At 31.8% G+C, this 14,968-nt stretch overlaps 1 protein-coding gene across 1 annotated transcript; it reads right to left on the bottom strand.

Annotated features, from left to right (window-relative positions):
• Nucleotides 1–11,254: 11,254 nt before the first annotated feature.
• On the bottom strand, nucleotides 11,255–11,827 carry LOC123689931 (craniofacial development protein 2-like). Its single transcript, XM_045632016.1, has one exon. It carries the CDS (start codon nucleotides 11,825–11,827, stop codon nucleotides 11,255–11,257), a length of 573 nt encoding a protein of 190 aa, XP_045487972.1.
• Nucleotides 11,828–14,968: the final 3,141 nt, after the last annotated feature.

Genomic DNA, 14,968 nt, shown 5'->3' with positions numbered 1-14,968 from the left:
CTTTGGTTGGTCATTTGAAAATAACGAAAACAAATGAATTCAATTTGCTCTAAGTTTTTGATCTTCTTTCATAGTTTTGTTTAAACACACGCGGTCAATTTTGCATATACCATTTCTTCACGATGCTGTCAGTTCAGCTCTACATTTCTGAAGGTGGTGTTTGTGATGCCACTCAATTTCCTCTTCAACCCTCCATCTTCAGCAAGATTTGGTGGCTGGATGTTAAGACCTGTAGGGGCCTTTGCTTGTGTCCAGCTTCTAGGGACTTCAGACTTTTATACACCTCCACGATGTAACATGTTCAAAAATGTCAGTTAAAAAAGTATCGAAAACTGTGTGTTTTAACAGTAATCTTCTTACTATGGACATGTTTGTTTTTTATCTTTTCAATGAATTCTAAGAATCCAACACCACATTTTCAGAGCATCATATATAAATAGGGTTTGAAGGACTTAAAGAGTTACTACGTTCATATTGCTTTAGTCTACTAGGATATGTACTGTGTCATATCTATGCGTTTTTATGGAAGTATTATAAATTTAGGATTAATATATCTTACATATTTGCTATAGTTAATATTGTTATTTAAAATAATAATATTTCCTAAAAGGTAAGACGTGCTTCTGCTTTAGATAAGGACAATGATATACGATATTACTTATTGATGAAACTAAATATCATATATTAAATTGTAAAATTTTGATAGAATATGCAAAACTGATACCAAACTATTAATTGTTATTAATCTCAGTCAATGCAGTCATTTGTATAATTGATTCTAAATGGTTAGTGATTTGAACGATTAAATAATATCCAATGTCATTGTGGTATAAACGTGATAATTTATGTGTGAGAGAAGATTAATAAATATAATATAAAATAGTTCTGAGTAATAAACAGTTAGTGTCCGGTAGATAGTACCGGTGACCCCAGAGTACTTTCCTGCCAACTAATAAGTATCGTAATACGGCGAGGAAATGCTGCCAGCGATAAAAGTACACAGGGACCAAACTTATTAAATTTGTTTTAATATTATTTATTCATTTTAATGATTTTTATTGTTATTATGTTGATTATGAAAATTGTTAATACTGTATAATATGTGTTGTTATGGACTGAATTATTTCTCAATAAATTAAAAACATCGGAATAAACTTTCAATTCGCACGCTGTATACTAAAAAATGCGTTTATTAGAAATAAAATTATATATTATTTAATAAAATGTAATTATACGTTCATCACATTAATTATAATTTATTTCTTTAAATAAAAGTTAAAGATTCTAGAACTGAATCTAGAACTAGAACTCACTCTAGACTGAAAAGACAACGAATGTTTATCTGAGGGAAAAAAAGCCAATTTAAACTAGATCTAAGAATTATTTACATTGGCACTGCACACCTGTTTAAATTCTTAGACGTAGGTACTGAGTATTGGCCTTTCTACAAACATTGCCCTCATGGACCCGAGTTAGTTAGTCTAAGATAGAAGCTTTAGAATATTTCGTAAAAATATAATTTTGGAATTTAATAAGAAAATCTTATCGACCCTATAAAATTGTTAATACGTATTTTGTGTACCAATATTATCAACATATACATTCGAGATAACAGAACATACTCTTAGTTTGATTGCATAGTTCCGGTTGCTCTTAGATGCAGTTTTATTGTCACGATGGCACATCTCGCGGAGATCCTGTTTTTGATTCTTTGTAGAATAATGACATGGAGTTATGTCATATTTCTTTATTACTTTTGTGACTTTATGTAGTTTTTTGTTACTAAATAGTAAACTGGAAGTCACAGTCACTCATTGACTACCGTTGCTGTGAAAACGATTTTATTTATTCGGGGGTACAGGTGCTAACAAAAAATTACATTATAATATTAACAGTAATGGAAACAAATGCTTCTTTTAAATATAATCTGATTATACGGTCTCTATGTACATATGACAGAATGCGTATAACTATATATATGTATATATTTTAATAGTCTTTGTGTTAATATACGAAAATAATTGTGGTTGTACATCACTCAAATTGTTTTTTTTATAGAATAGTGGGCAAACGGGCCCGCAAGTGATACCGCCGCCCATAGACACTGTGCCAGAGGGTTAGAGATAGGCTCGCGAGTGCGTTGCCGGCCTTTTAAGAATTAGTACGCCCCTGAATTGTTGAGTATTGAACAGATTTTTTGATATAGGTAATAATACATTAAAATCGATTTTCGACTTTCGCCTATGTTTTAAATCTTAAACCTAGTTGTTTAAGTTAAAGTTGTTGCGAGTCAGCAATGTTGGTCGCTTTGTAAACACAAACTCAGCCTCTTCTATAAAACTTAGACTGTACCGCGACTTTGTTTGCGCAACCTCTGCATTAATAAATATTTTTTTACCACTTTAATGATTTGGATTTAGAAGATAGGCGAAGATTCATAAGAGATGTGTTGCAACAACTATGTATTAAGGAAATAAATCAAACATACATAAAATTTCTTTCAAAAGTAATTTCTAAAGTTCAACAATCTTTTATCAAAACAGCCAATAAAAGCATTTGCTTCCAGGCTACTTATGTAAAGTGATAGAAATCTGTCGAAGAGAGATAAAAGCAAAAAAAAAACAGAAATAAACAAGAAACGTAACTAAAAAGTATTCCTAGTAATCTCGAACTAAAATATTTATTTATTAACACTTCGTTACATTACAATAGAAAAAATTAACATAGTTAAATGAAATGGAGGGCAACCTGCGGCCTTATCGCTTTCGAGCGATTTCTTCCAGGCAACCACTAATAATAATTTAGACAGGCATCTTATGGCATTAATATGCCTAACAGTAGAAACTTTTGTATTTTTTTAAATGAAAACTTCTTTAGCGGCGTTGTACACTTTTGAATGGATTTGGAATGGGTAAAAAATGTTAAACGTTATGTTAAACACATGACCTGATCGAAAATTAGTAAGACGAATTCAGAGTTGACAGCTGGCACGGCGTATTTAATGTAATGTAAATTGTCATATTTGTGTACGATAGCGCAATAAATAAATATTGTATTATTAAAGCAAATTGTGCAAAGTTATTCCCTAACCATTCCAAAATAAAAAAAATGCATGTTAATATTCAAGTTATCACTTCTGCCGGCACTCCCGGGGTGCAATACGTAGTTTTTTTTACTTACCAATAGTAATATAGCAATTCCAAGTAATAAGTAACAAGAAACATATTTAACACAATGTAGATGACTACAATACAAAATCGTTCACTACACAATCACACTAGAAATAAGGTTGCTTCGTCCAGACATGTTTGCATTTTTTATAGAACAGGAAGCTAGGGGCAGACGACTCATCTGATGCTCAGGAACTGCATCCTTTGCCTTCATATGGCCACTAACACTGCCAGAAGGTAACTGCTATATTAATATTTCAAATAAATAATTCGTGCACGTAATTTATATTAATTAATATGATTCGACAGTGCAAAGGTAAAAGGAACAATTTATAATAGTTATCAAGTTAACGGAAGCTTATGCAAATTTAATTGGTGTAATTAACCACTGTACACTGAAACTAATTACTAACGCGATTTAACTATAATAAGTTATTTATAAAATCATTTGCCTATTTGAAGAATTAGAAACATCTTCAAATACTCCTAATCGCCCACATGGTAGATGAACATCAATCAATATATATTTACCATAAAAATAAAATAAATATATATTGATGTTATGTATATGATTGACATTTAATTTAAGATAACAATGGAATAAAGTGTTTTAATTTCAACAATTCACTTAAAAATGAAAAACAATAATTAAACTTAATTAATAAAGTCACTAAAATATATTATCAACAGAAGTCCCTTTAGGTATGGTTCCGAAGATACGGCAGCGTTTCCCCTTTGAATAGCTAGACTAATTCTTGTCCGAGGGCTGTCAGCTCTTCGGTCTCCTGTGATGTCGACTAACCTTTTTGATATTTCCATAGATAGCCATATAGATGAGAAGGGGCCAGTGTATTTGAACATTTATTTATTTTATTCTCTTCTATTCTATTCTATTCTATTCTATTCTATTCTATTCTATTCTATTCTGATTCTGTTCTGTTCTGTACTGCTCTGTTCTGTTCTATTCTGTTCTCTTCTATTCTATTCTTTCCTATTTCATTTTATTTTATGGGGTATCAGACTTCTTGTTATAACAAATTTGAATCATTATTCTCTATGTATAGTATTCCTTTATCATAGTTAAAAAAAATATTCTACCTAAAGTAAAATACGTGATGTTTTCGTATGAGAAATCATAGTTTTGCGCTGAACCATTGGAGGCGTTGTAATTTTCACTACAAATTATCAACGCAAAAGTTTAACATCTTAGCAAAACAACTAACAATACTTTAGCAAATCTTTAAGTGGTTTAAAAGTTGACTGTTTCACGAAATTATGAGTGTCAATACAACACGGCTTCCGTCTATAATTTTAAATTATTTAATTTTTCTGACTCATGTTAACTTTATACAATACGCAAACGAATTTTTTGTCTATTTTTATTACCTATAAAAAAACTGTAAAACAATGTAATTCACGACAAAGTTCAATGTTGCAAAAAGCAGATTGGATATAAAATTTAATATTCAGTAGTAAAGATTCACAACTTATTAGATGGACACAGGTCGTAAAATCGCCAAAACATATTGGAAATCGTTGGAAACTTTATTGGTTGTGTCTGTCGTAAAAATATGAGACACGTGCCGGACCAACAATATCAGCGGGGGTGATTTGATAATGTGTGCTTACAAATTTTAACCATGTTTATTATACGCCTCGTCCAGCTGTTAGTATTAAATAATAAATATATATTATAAATTATATTATATATTAATTACATATTATATATAGAGGATGCCTACGTCGAAGGATAAGCTGTAAATCAACCGGCTTGTCTATTAATTATTACTATCTATTTTTTATTTTTAGTGAAAGATCCCTATATATCTCTATATATTAGAGAAAGATATAAGAATATGAATATATTACATATTTTCTGCCTATTATGAGATATTTAATAGATATACGTACTCATCATTATGAAGCCACAACATTTTAGAATTATTGTTTAGAAATAAGATATATACTAGTTTAAACTTAGTTCTATATAAATTGTGTAGGAAATGTTTTCGAGGTATGTCAACTCAGCTGAATAAGGGGTAGGAAGTATTTTGTGTAATGCGGCACGTTGTAGAGCTTAGTTCAAGGTCTACGGTACACAATGTTGGATTTTACACTACACGCGTAATATTTTAATACTACTGTTTTATACTTAGGGCCTGTTTCACAATGTATGGATAAAGTGCCAAATAGCTATGCAACACATAAATTATTCGAAAGATAAAAGTTCCGAATAAAGAAACTTCGGGTTTCATGACAAATAGCGCTATCTGACAGTCGTGAAACGCAAAAATACTGTTTATCCTACGAATAAGTAATAAATAGTTTAAATGGAACTTATCCGGACATTGTGAAACAGGCCCTAAATATGAAGTTATTGATTTGTGTATGCCCACGGCAATATATATTTTGCTTCAATAAACGGGTTTATTATTATTATTAACATGCATAAACCTACGGGAGCGGCCAATAAAAAAAAATTGGATTTGGAACGGGGACATAGGGCTCTTAAAAGTGCAGTGAAAGCTTAATGTCCTATATATATGAATAAATACAATATATTATCAGTATTTCAACTCACCATTCTACAGGGAACGTCCTGTTAAACATCCACTAAATATTTAAACGATTCCATTTACAATGTACACTGAAAGGGAAGCCTTGCCCTATCAAATGGGATGGAATTTTGTAATTAGAAATGTTTTTCCCATCCGTTTCGTATACGGTATCGTTAATGAATTACCTGAACTGCATTTTGCCCGTTTCTTAAATTTAATAGTATCTTGTAGTTGTACAGTGATGTTGTTATTTATATTTATGTATAATGTAACTATACACACGAGAAAATTTGAACATTTATGTCTTTATACGTTGATATATCTTTACCACAGCTAATAAATAGTGTACCCATTCAGATATTAGATGGCCTAAACCGAATCAACATTAAATTAACAACTACTTTTATATTCATTTGTCGCGTTTCTAAACAAGATAGGTTACATGAATACAAAACACAACGGCTTTCTAATGTAATATTATGTGATTATATTATTTTAAAATGTAAAGAAATTTAAAAAAAAACTTAAAGCTCGTTGAGTAATATGAAACAACTAAATAATTTATTCATATTGTAATTGTAACGTAGGTGTATTGAAATTATGAATGTCTAAATCTAAAGTTACTGCCAGTTCTGAATTCAACAAAGCATGAGAAGAACTGGCAATAAACTATCGGTATTTTTTTTATATGTGGTTAAACAAAGAATAAATTTATATTCAATACAAGACTGGAATAAACGCAGTTTTCTTTTATTTATCACATGTCATTTTACGTATCACAATGAAGATTGGAGGTGTATTTTAGTAAAACAGTTTTTTTAATCCATGACATGATGTAAATTAGGTTTTCCTATTTCATTGAATTAGACGTTTCATAATTTGGAATGTAGTTCAAATCAATATTAAGTAAATAATTTATGTTGAACTTAATTTGAATTCTATAATATTACTAAACAGATCTACGTCTTATGCCGTCAATTGCAATAACCATATTATATTTATCCTAGGCTATTCCTGTGAAACGATCGATATTGCTTTGTTATTTTCCTCTGCCAATGCCGTAATTAAAAATAGGCGATAAATATTTGTAGCAACAAAACATTTAATTATTCGAACATTCACTTCATATTACTCGTGCGATCGCACGCGACGCGATTGACGTGAATGCAAACTAATTCCGATACTTTAATTCGATTAAATTCCAGCAAAGTTTAACGTACAAATTAGTAATGTAGTAGAATTGATTCCAGCTCGCGGAATAATGATGGCGCAATAAATATCCATTAGCTAATGAGTGGGAATAAGCGGCAGGCAAGTTGAGGGCCATTTGTATATATATTTTGTGAGGGGTTTATTATTGTACTTAACACGACGGTTCTTATTGTGAATATTATGGCAGTTGAAACGACAGTTGGCTTTTGATGGATATTTATTTTCAATTATTTTGTAGTTTGTGTTAGCTTTTCAATTTCGGAGCACTAATAAACTTATCGATAAACAGCAACTTTAGCAGTTCAACGTTAAAATTAACAAAGTATGATTAATGGTATTATTCATTCATATAGGTTAAGTTTTAATCGTTTAACGATAAAAAGTAAATCCATTGCTACTTCATGATATGGGTAATAAAGTGTTCATTTTTCAGCGTTAGAGCCACTGAAGCAGTATTTTATTGACACGCCTATGCCAGATTATGTATTGCTCAGAAGTTGATTATATAAGTAATTGACAGCTAAATTTTCGTGTTTATTTATATATAAATCTGAATTACATTGTTAATAGATACTATATATCAATTTGGCTATACGCAAAGTATTATCAGTTAAAGGTTGAAGAATCGAATACGTTCTATTGAAGTAAATTCATCACATATGCAAGGTTTTAACGCACTTTCTCTGGATTGATGATTATATTGATAGTATATAGGCAATATCCACATGATTTCTATTTCCGTTGCAAAACCTTCTTACAAAATAAAAAATACATGAACGCGAATTTTGCAATCGCTTGTAAGCTCATTCCCACGCGAGTTTCACATTGCATACGTTGTTGATTTTTATTGAGAGGCTACACCTTTACTGATACTCAATATGGGAAACCGAACTATTGTAGAGAACTCAAATAATATTGTATGGCCGGAGCAATGTAATTTTAGCGAATGGAAACTTGTTTTAAAACTGAATTTATTTTTATTAAAAACGAGTGAATACAGAAAAATAGTGTAAACACTAACTTGAAGACGTGGATTTGCAAATAAGTTCGAAGATTTATATACTAGATAGATGATGGATGACTCCAAAAAAAGCGATTGTTCAAGCGCCGTAAAAATCAGCGATTGATTAAAAAACTCATCCTATTAAATAGTTCACAACATTTTTCTGTTCGATATGTTTTCATTGTTATTAATTGTGTTGTATTATGACAAGTGTCAGTTATAAAACACTTGTGATTAATTTATTATTAAATAAAGCAATTGAAGTTAATATATCACTCATTAAACCACAGAATCATGAAGAATATTTTTAAGGAAAAAAAACAGATTATACACGTAATACTAAGAGTGAACAAGAATGGCTGTCGGGGGATTTAAATGTTAGTTAAACAACTTGTTCTGATCAAGTTTTGCAAAAACATTACTTTCTTAGTTTCAGCTTTAACAGTTACATTTCAGCCATTCGTTTCATAGCAGTTATCTCAATCATATGAATTACGCCCCGAGAGTTTAGCCAGATGCAGGCTCTCTTTAAAAGTTACAAAGTAGTCATTTGTTTCATAGCAGTTAACCAAATCATGGTAGATACTCCCCGGGGGTATGGCAAGACATAGACACTCTCTTCGACTGTTACATAGCTTTCATTCGCATATATTCTATTGTTGTAGGCGAGTGGTTAATATAGAGTAAAACTAAAATACTGTAATAAGTAAAGCACCCATCACCCAAGAATCGTACAATATCTAAAAAATAAAAGCATCATTTTGACTCGACCGCGTTTCACTTCGAGTTGTTGAAATATCAGGTAACGCTATGTCTTAAAGTTGAATCAATGGAGTCCGGAGTTCGAGCCCTGTAGGCCTTATAATAACATATTTCCGTAGGGCTTATAGTGATTTATGCGAGGTGTCAATGCGATTAGCATCAAAGAGCCGGTGCGGGCCGTTTGGCGCATTTCAATTACTACGCCCGAGTGTTGCCCGTTGAATAATGCATAGAGGAACTTTGATTGAAACGTTTCGGACCCGTGTTGGTCTTAATTTCAGCTTGTTTGATTGCTTATGTAAGTTGGGTAATCGTTGTGATTATTAGCTGTTAAAAATTTAATTATTTTTGTCAGCAAACTTAGGCGAATAGCCATTAAAGATGTGATTCTCAAGATTGACAGTCGTATTTAACGCCCGAAGCCATAATTAATCCACAATTTCAGATTGAAAACAATCTGGGATCAGACCATGACAGTCTATCAAATCAGCCTATCTGCATCCCAATAACGATTCGATAACTCGATTTTTGGCGACGGATCGAATGCAGTCTCTTCGCTCTTTACACTCATATTTGATAATCAATATAAAACAAATAAAACCGTACAAACGTTTAAAACATATTAGATAGTTTTATAATTATTTTAAAAACTGGTCTAAGTTTAAATCTTAAAATAGGATATTGTCACAGTTGAACTGTCATTTTCATACAAAGGTTTATCCACATACACCGATCTGACCTACCATGGATAGATTGTATCGACATATGGCTATTATAATCCATCGATTCGTTATTACTATTATATTATATCCATTTTATCAATATTTGGATAAAGATGTCAATCTGAGATGGTCAAACATGGATTGAGAGAGGTTATTGGGTTTGGGCGTAAGACAGTGAAGTATTCGATCTGTAGTCTTTGCATGTGTTTTTACAGAAAAAGTCGTTAGGACACTGACGTGTCAGTCACGTCTCAGTTTATGATAAACAGGAGGCTGATCACCTACTTATTTTCGTATCAAACAAAATGCTAGAATGTCTCTGCCCTATTGAAAGAAACAGGATTTCTCCTTCTTACATGAGGAATTAAGAAAAATAACGTTCCAAAAAGCAATGTAAGTCAAGATTTGAAGTTGTGAGGGGAACAGAAGTGGAAAGCTGTGCAGGAAGTGACACCGGAAGTAGCGAGGCGGCGGCAAATACTCCATCCGGTTGCTGTTAACAAGTCCTCTTCTCAGTTCAAATTAACTCACTAGATTTCAGAGTACGTGAGTAATGTACGCTATGTAAATTACACGACACGTTAATATTATTATTATTACTTCTTTATATAGTTGTACATATGTTTAATAGATTACATCAAAAACTACAATCCGAAGGTTATTATTTCTTCACTTTCAAGCAAAACAATTAGCGATGGTATAAAGAATATTAAATAATTTATAAATGTATCAGTATGGATGCTTTTTCAGAAAGGTAAATTGACATACATTACTTGCGTACTTTAAATCAAGTTTAAAACTTCTATCACTTCTCGTTACAGCAGAAAGAGATATATCGACCACGATTAATTAGGTCGCATCTATATTCGTCAAAAAAGTTTTGATACGTGTCTATGCGTGCCTAACACAATATTGATTTATAATCACACAAAAGTTTGCTAAATAAATGTTCTGTATTTTTGCATTGTAATCGTTGTAATTGCAATTTAAACAATCATCTCTTACCTGATCTCGACGCGCTAGGAATTTCAATTTACCCTCACATTTGCATTAGGTCCTTGTGTTCAATGTGAAACAGCCAATTTAAATTAATTAGGAGGTTCCTTGTAACATTAGACGTGCATATTACAGATTTGAGAGTACTATTATATTATTTATTAATTTTATTATTATTATTATTATTTGCAACCGCGCATGTTCTTAGCTCAGATTAATATTTTAATATTGAGATTAGACTAAAAACTATAAATAGTTTCGGAATTGCATTAAAAGATTATCCTATTCATGTTAATACTTATTCATAAACAAAAGAGCTTAGGACGAACCTATGTTAACACTATTGTTATAAAATTTATGTTAAAAAAATATAAATATGTATTTAAGCTAGAAACAAGTTTCAAATAGGCTCATTTAAAGGCATTTAAATATAATAAAGGCACATATTTCAAGTAAAAAAATTACTCTAGCCTCATACAAAATGTAGTTTCATATAGAGAAGAATAGGCAAGAACCTTCATACATAAAAAATAAATAAAAAAAAAGCCTTTTTATTTCCTACAAATATAACTTTTTACATTGGCCCATCTCCAAGCGCTTACTTATCTAATTAAAATTAATACCATCTTATTTTTACTTATTTTCTATATTATTTACCTACTATTAAACTATTTTATTTATTGTTATTAATATATTACTTATATAATATTTGCTACTATATATATCATATTTACTACTAGATAATATTTACTATTACATTATTTTATTGTATTATTAGCTAGCTTGGTTAGATTTTAGTATACTTAAATAATATAATTTGTAGGAACCCCATTATTGGGTGAAGGCCTCCTCCAAAGATGCCCAAAGATGCCCATTTGTCTCTGTCTTACTTTGTTTTTGTTTGGCTATTTTTAATGTTGATCTAATTAATCGGTGGTCTGACGGATAGTTTAAATTCAGGACTTCAAAGTTATTGAATAGTTTTGGTTGGTTCGATAGTATATAGTCGATCTCATTTTTGTGTTGTCCATTTGGGGATCGCCACGTCCATCTCCGGCTACGGTTTTTCTTGAAGCATGTATTGATGATAGTTAAATTGTGTTCAAGTGCGTAGTCGACAAGTCTCTGTCCTCTATCGTTTCTTTCACCGTCCCCATGTTGATGCACTATTAAGTATTCACCTTCTTTAGGAGCCCCTACCTTCGCATTAAAGTCGCCCATTAGTATAATGTTCTTATGTGTTATTTCCATAGCTTTTTCGATAGTTTTATCAAATTCCTCTATTTCTTCTTCTTTTGCGGATTCGGTGGGTGCATATACCTGTATAATGGATATCTTAAATTCGTGAAGTATTAAATTTAGCATTGCCACTCGTTCTGTTAGGCCGATAAAACCTTCATACATAGCAATGTAATACTTTTCACATGTAAAGTGTAATTATTGTTTTTTATAAATTTATAATATTTCGTCTTTATAAAGTAAATTTTGCATTACTCCTTTTCACTAACTTTAAGAAGTTTTTGGTAGATACCAAGAGTCATATGCCTTCGTTTCAGATATCAAAACGGTCAGTGAACTTGAAGCTCAAACTCATTAATATTAGATTTTAATTTATGAATATCAAAGTAGCGTTAATGTTTACATTTCTGTTTGAGATTTATTAAAATCACATTCATGAAAATTTAACAGAAATTCGTTCTTTATTTTAATGATAGGAATACATGTAGTATTTAATGAGCGATCGCTATAATTATTTTCATACTGAACATGTAATTTACTATTATTTACTTAGTAACATCATCTGTTCCTATAGTAAATTAAATATTAATTATATTTTCAGAAATCTGTTTTCGTAGATGTATTTACAATATTAAATTTGTTATACTCTGGTAGTAGGTATCGGCGAAGAAAATCATCGGGTTATTTTTCTTCGAGGTGCAATGAGCGACTGGCATTTTAGACGAATATTTTTTTTGTACCGAAACTGTAAGAAGGCATGGTTTCAACAAGACGTTGCCACAGCCCACAGTGTTTCCACAGTTTCGGGGAAAAATCATAATCCGCTTTGGAGTCATATTGTGGCCACCCAATTCTCTCGACTTTTATTACACCAGCCGATCTTTTATGGGTTTATCTCAAAGCAAGATGTTTTCCTTTACGGTACAAGTGAATTTTAAAGGCATATTCAAAGGGTTCATTTATGCCGTTGATCGAACCTACGACCTCAGAGATGAGAGTCGCCGTAGCCACTAGGCCAAACCTGTTCTCACAACATACATTAACATAAATGTTTTCCATAGTAAACTACATACTACATAAACAGTTATGTTTAAAAACCACAATTCTTATACTAACATTCGTAATCCTTTCAGAAATATGATACATGCTGGGGCAGAGTTATGATATGGATGAGACCTTGCTGACGTAGGCTTGTTCCAGATTGGACGTCGTCCAACTCGCCTTTTATCTTTCGGGAGCATACATTCAATTTCTTTTTTTTTACATATATTCAGAATTCTATATATGCAGAATTATACTAGCCACGCAATTACTAGAAAAAAAAACAAAGCTATTTGGTTTGCAAGATTCATAGGTCCGCAGACTCCAGTTAGTTGTGCCATTAATTAAGACTAAAAACAGTTCACAGTCGTCTCGTAAATTCCACCCACCCACGGATACGGCTCATTACGCCTATCTAGCGTACTAATTTGGTACAGATTAGCGTTGCGGTACTCGCAGGTAATAAATATACTGGCGCGTGATTTATTTGTCATCCGGGCGTATTTCGCTACTGATATTATCTATTGGAATACAGTTAATCGAATACAAAATTGAGGACAGCTTAATTTCAGCGTGAACTGTGCGGCTATTTTCTGTTCTAATAATTAGTTATATAATGTATTATTACGTAATAAGCGCACTAAAAGTTCTCTGGTGATGAAAGCGTAAAACAAAAGACGACTAGTTCGTCTTTTGTTTTTTGATGAACAGAACGTTACGCAATGACAACGTTCTTGAGTAGAATGCCTGGCTAACCACAAGGGCCCATCTTGAAGGCGAGTGAAGGGCTAAGGTGTTTTAGTGGGTGGGATGTCGCTACCTCTCTGTAAAACAGAGGGATTTCAGTTTAGATCCAGCCCCATAGTCTCTGCGTCAAGCTCAACATCCGAGCTTGGGTAAGCGCATTTTCACCTCATTAAAAAAAAATGACAACTTACGTTTTGCGTCTTTCATATCACGTTTTCACCATTGTCCTTTTAATGAACGGGAATTTATTATAAAATTATAAATTTGTTTTTGGACTACAACTACTGTGAATGTAAATGAAGTAAAGAAATCACGTTGTTTTTAAAATAAGTTAAATTTAAGTGTATAATACTCGCGATAACCAAACAGTAAGCTGATAATTCGGGTTTTTATTTTATACAGTACGGGTCCAAAAATTACTCAATTAATAAAATCAATTAAGTTCATAATGTAAAATTAAAATCCCGAAGAATAGTATTCATATCTCAGTGGAAATATGGATGATTCAATTATTTTAGTTTGACGGCACCACAGACCGACCCTACGCGGTTGAAAATACATAGAATATACATATACATAAAGTACAATCATGAACGTTATATATTTATTTATTTATTAACACTTCGTTGCATTACATAAAATGAAAAAAATATTAAACATAATTTCATCAACATAAAATCATATATTAAAATATAAGCTTTTAATTTACTGCCACTTTTCATACCAAGACTGCCAAGTGAACCATTCCCCACGCAATGACTTTTCCACCGCGGTAAGTTAATAATCCCCAAGATTTTTTAACCAGAATTTTGTATGGGGCTAGTATCTGACCCGCTTATTTAAAATACTGGTATAATATGTTTTTCGAAATGTAGTCATCTGAAAATAATTATGTAAATTTGCATTAAAAATCTAAAATAAAACAACTTTAAACTTACCAAAAAATAACAAGATAAGTTGTTTACAGCGCCATCTCTGCGATTTCACTGATACTAAAAGGAGTATACTTTGTGAAGCCATAAGCAGGTTGATATAAATGTTCAAGTGACATCAGTTACACATTAATACAGATAGATGTTAACACTTTCCTATCTTTTACCTATTGTCATTACGTTAAAGCATGTTTAAAGTTTTCTCTTTGAACGCACTGAATAACTCTAACATTTTTACAATTCGCAGGTTAAAGTTTCAGTTTTGTTAAAAATGTCTATGGTAAAAATAATTATGTATTTGGTAATACATAACATACATTCGGGTTGGACCCGACCTAAGTCGGGAGCCAGAGAAGGTAGGCCTAAAGATGAACTTTAACCAAAACTATAGCTATGTCAAACATCAAAAGAACCAGACAATAATAGCAACTATATCAGGCTTGGGCACAAAATTTAACTGTAACCGATGGACGCGCAGGCTTCTTGAGCAGGGATCCTCCTCGGCAGAACAAAAGACCGGCACGACTGCTTACATATTAGGTGGACAGTTGGAAACACAGAGCCATTGCGGCCTGTACTGGAGGAA

This window comes from Pieris rapae, chromosome 17, assembly GCF_905147795.1.
Source record: "Pieris rapae chromosome 17, ilPieRapa1.1, whole genome shotgun sequence".
Classification (NCBI taxonomy): Eukaryota; Metazoa; Arthropoda; class Insecta; order Lepidoptera; family Pieridae; genus Pieris; species Pieris rapae.
This window is presented reverse-complemented; position numbering and strand designations above follow the sequence as displayed.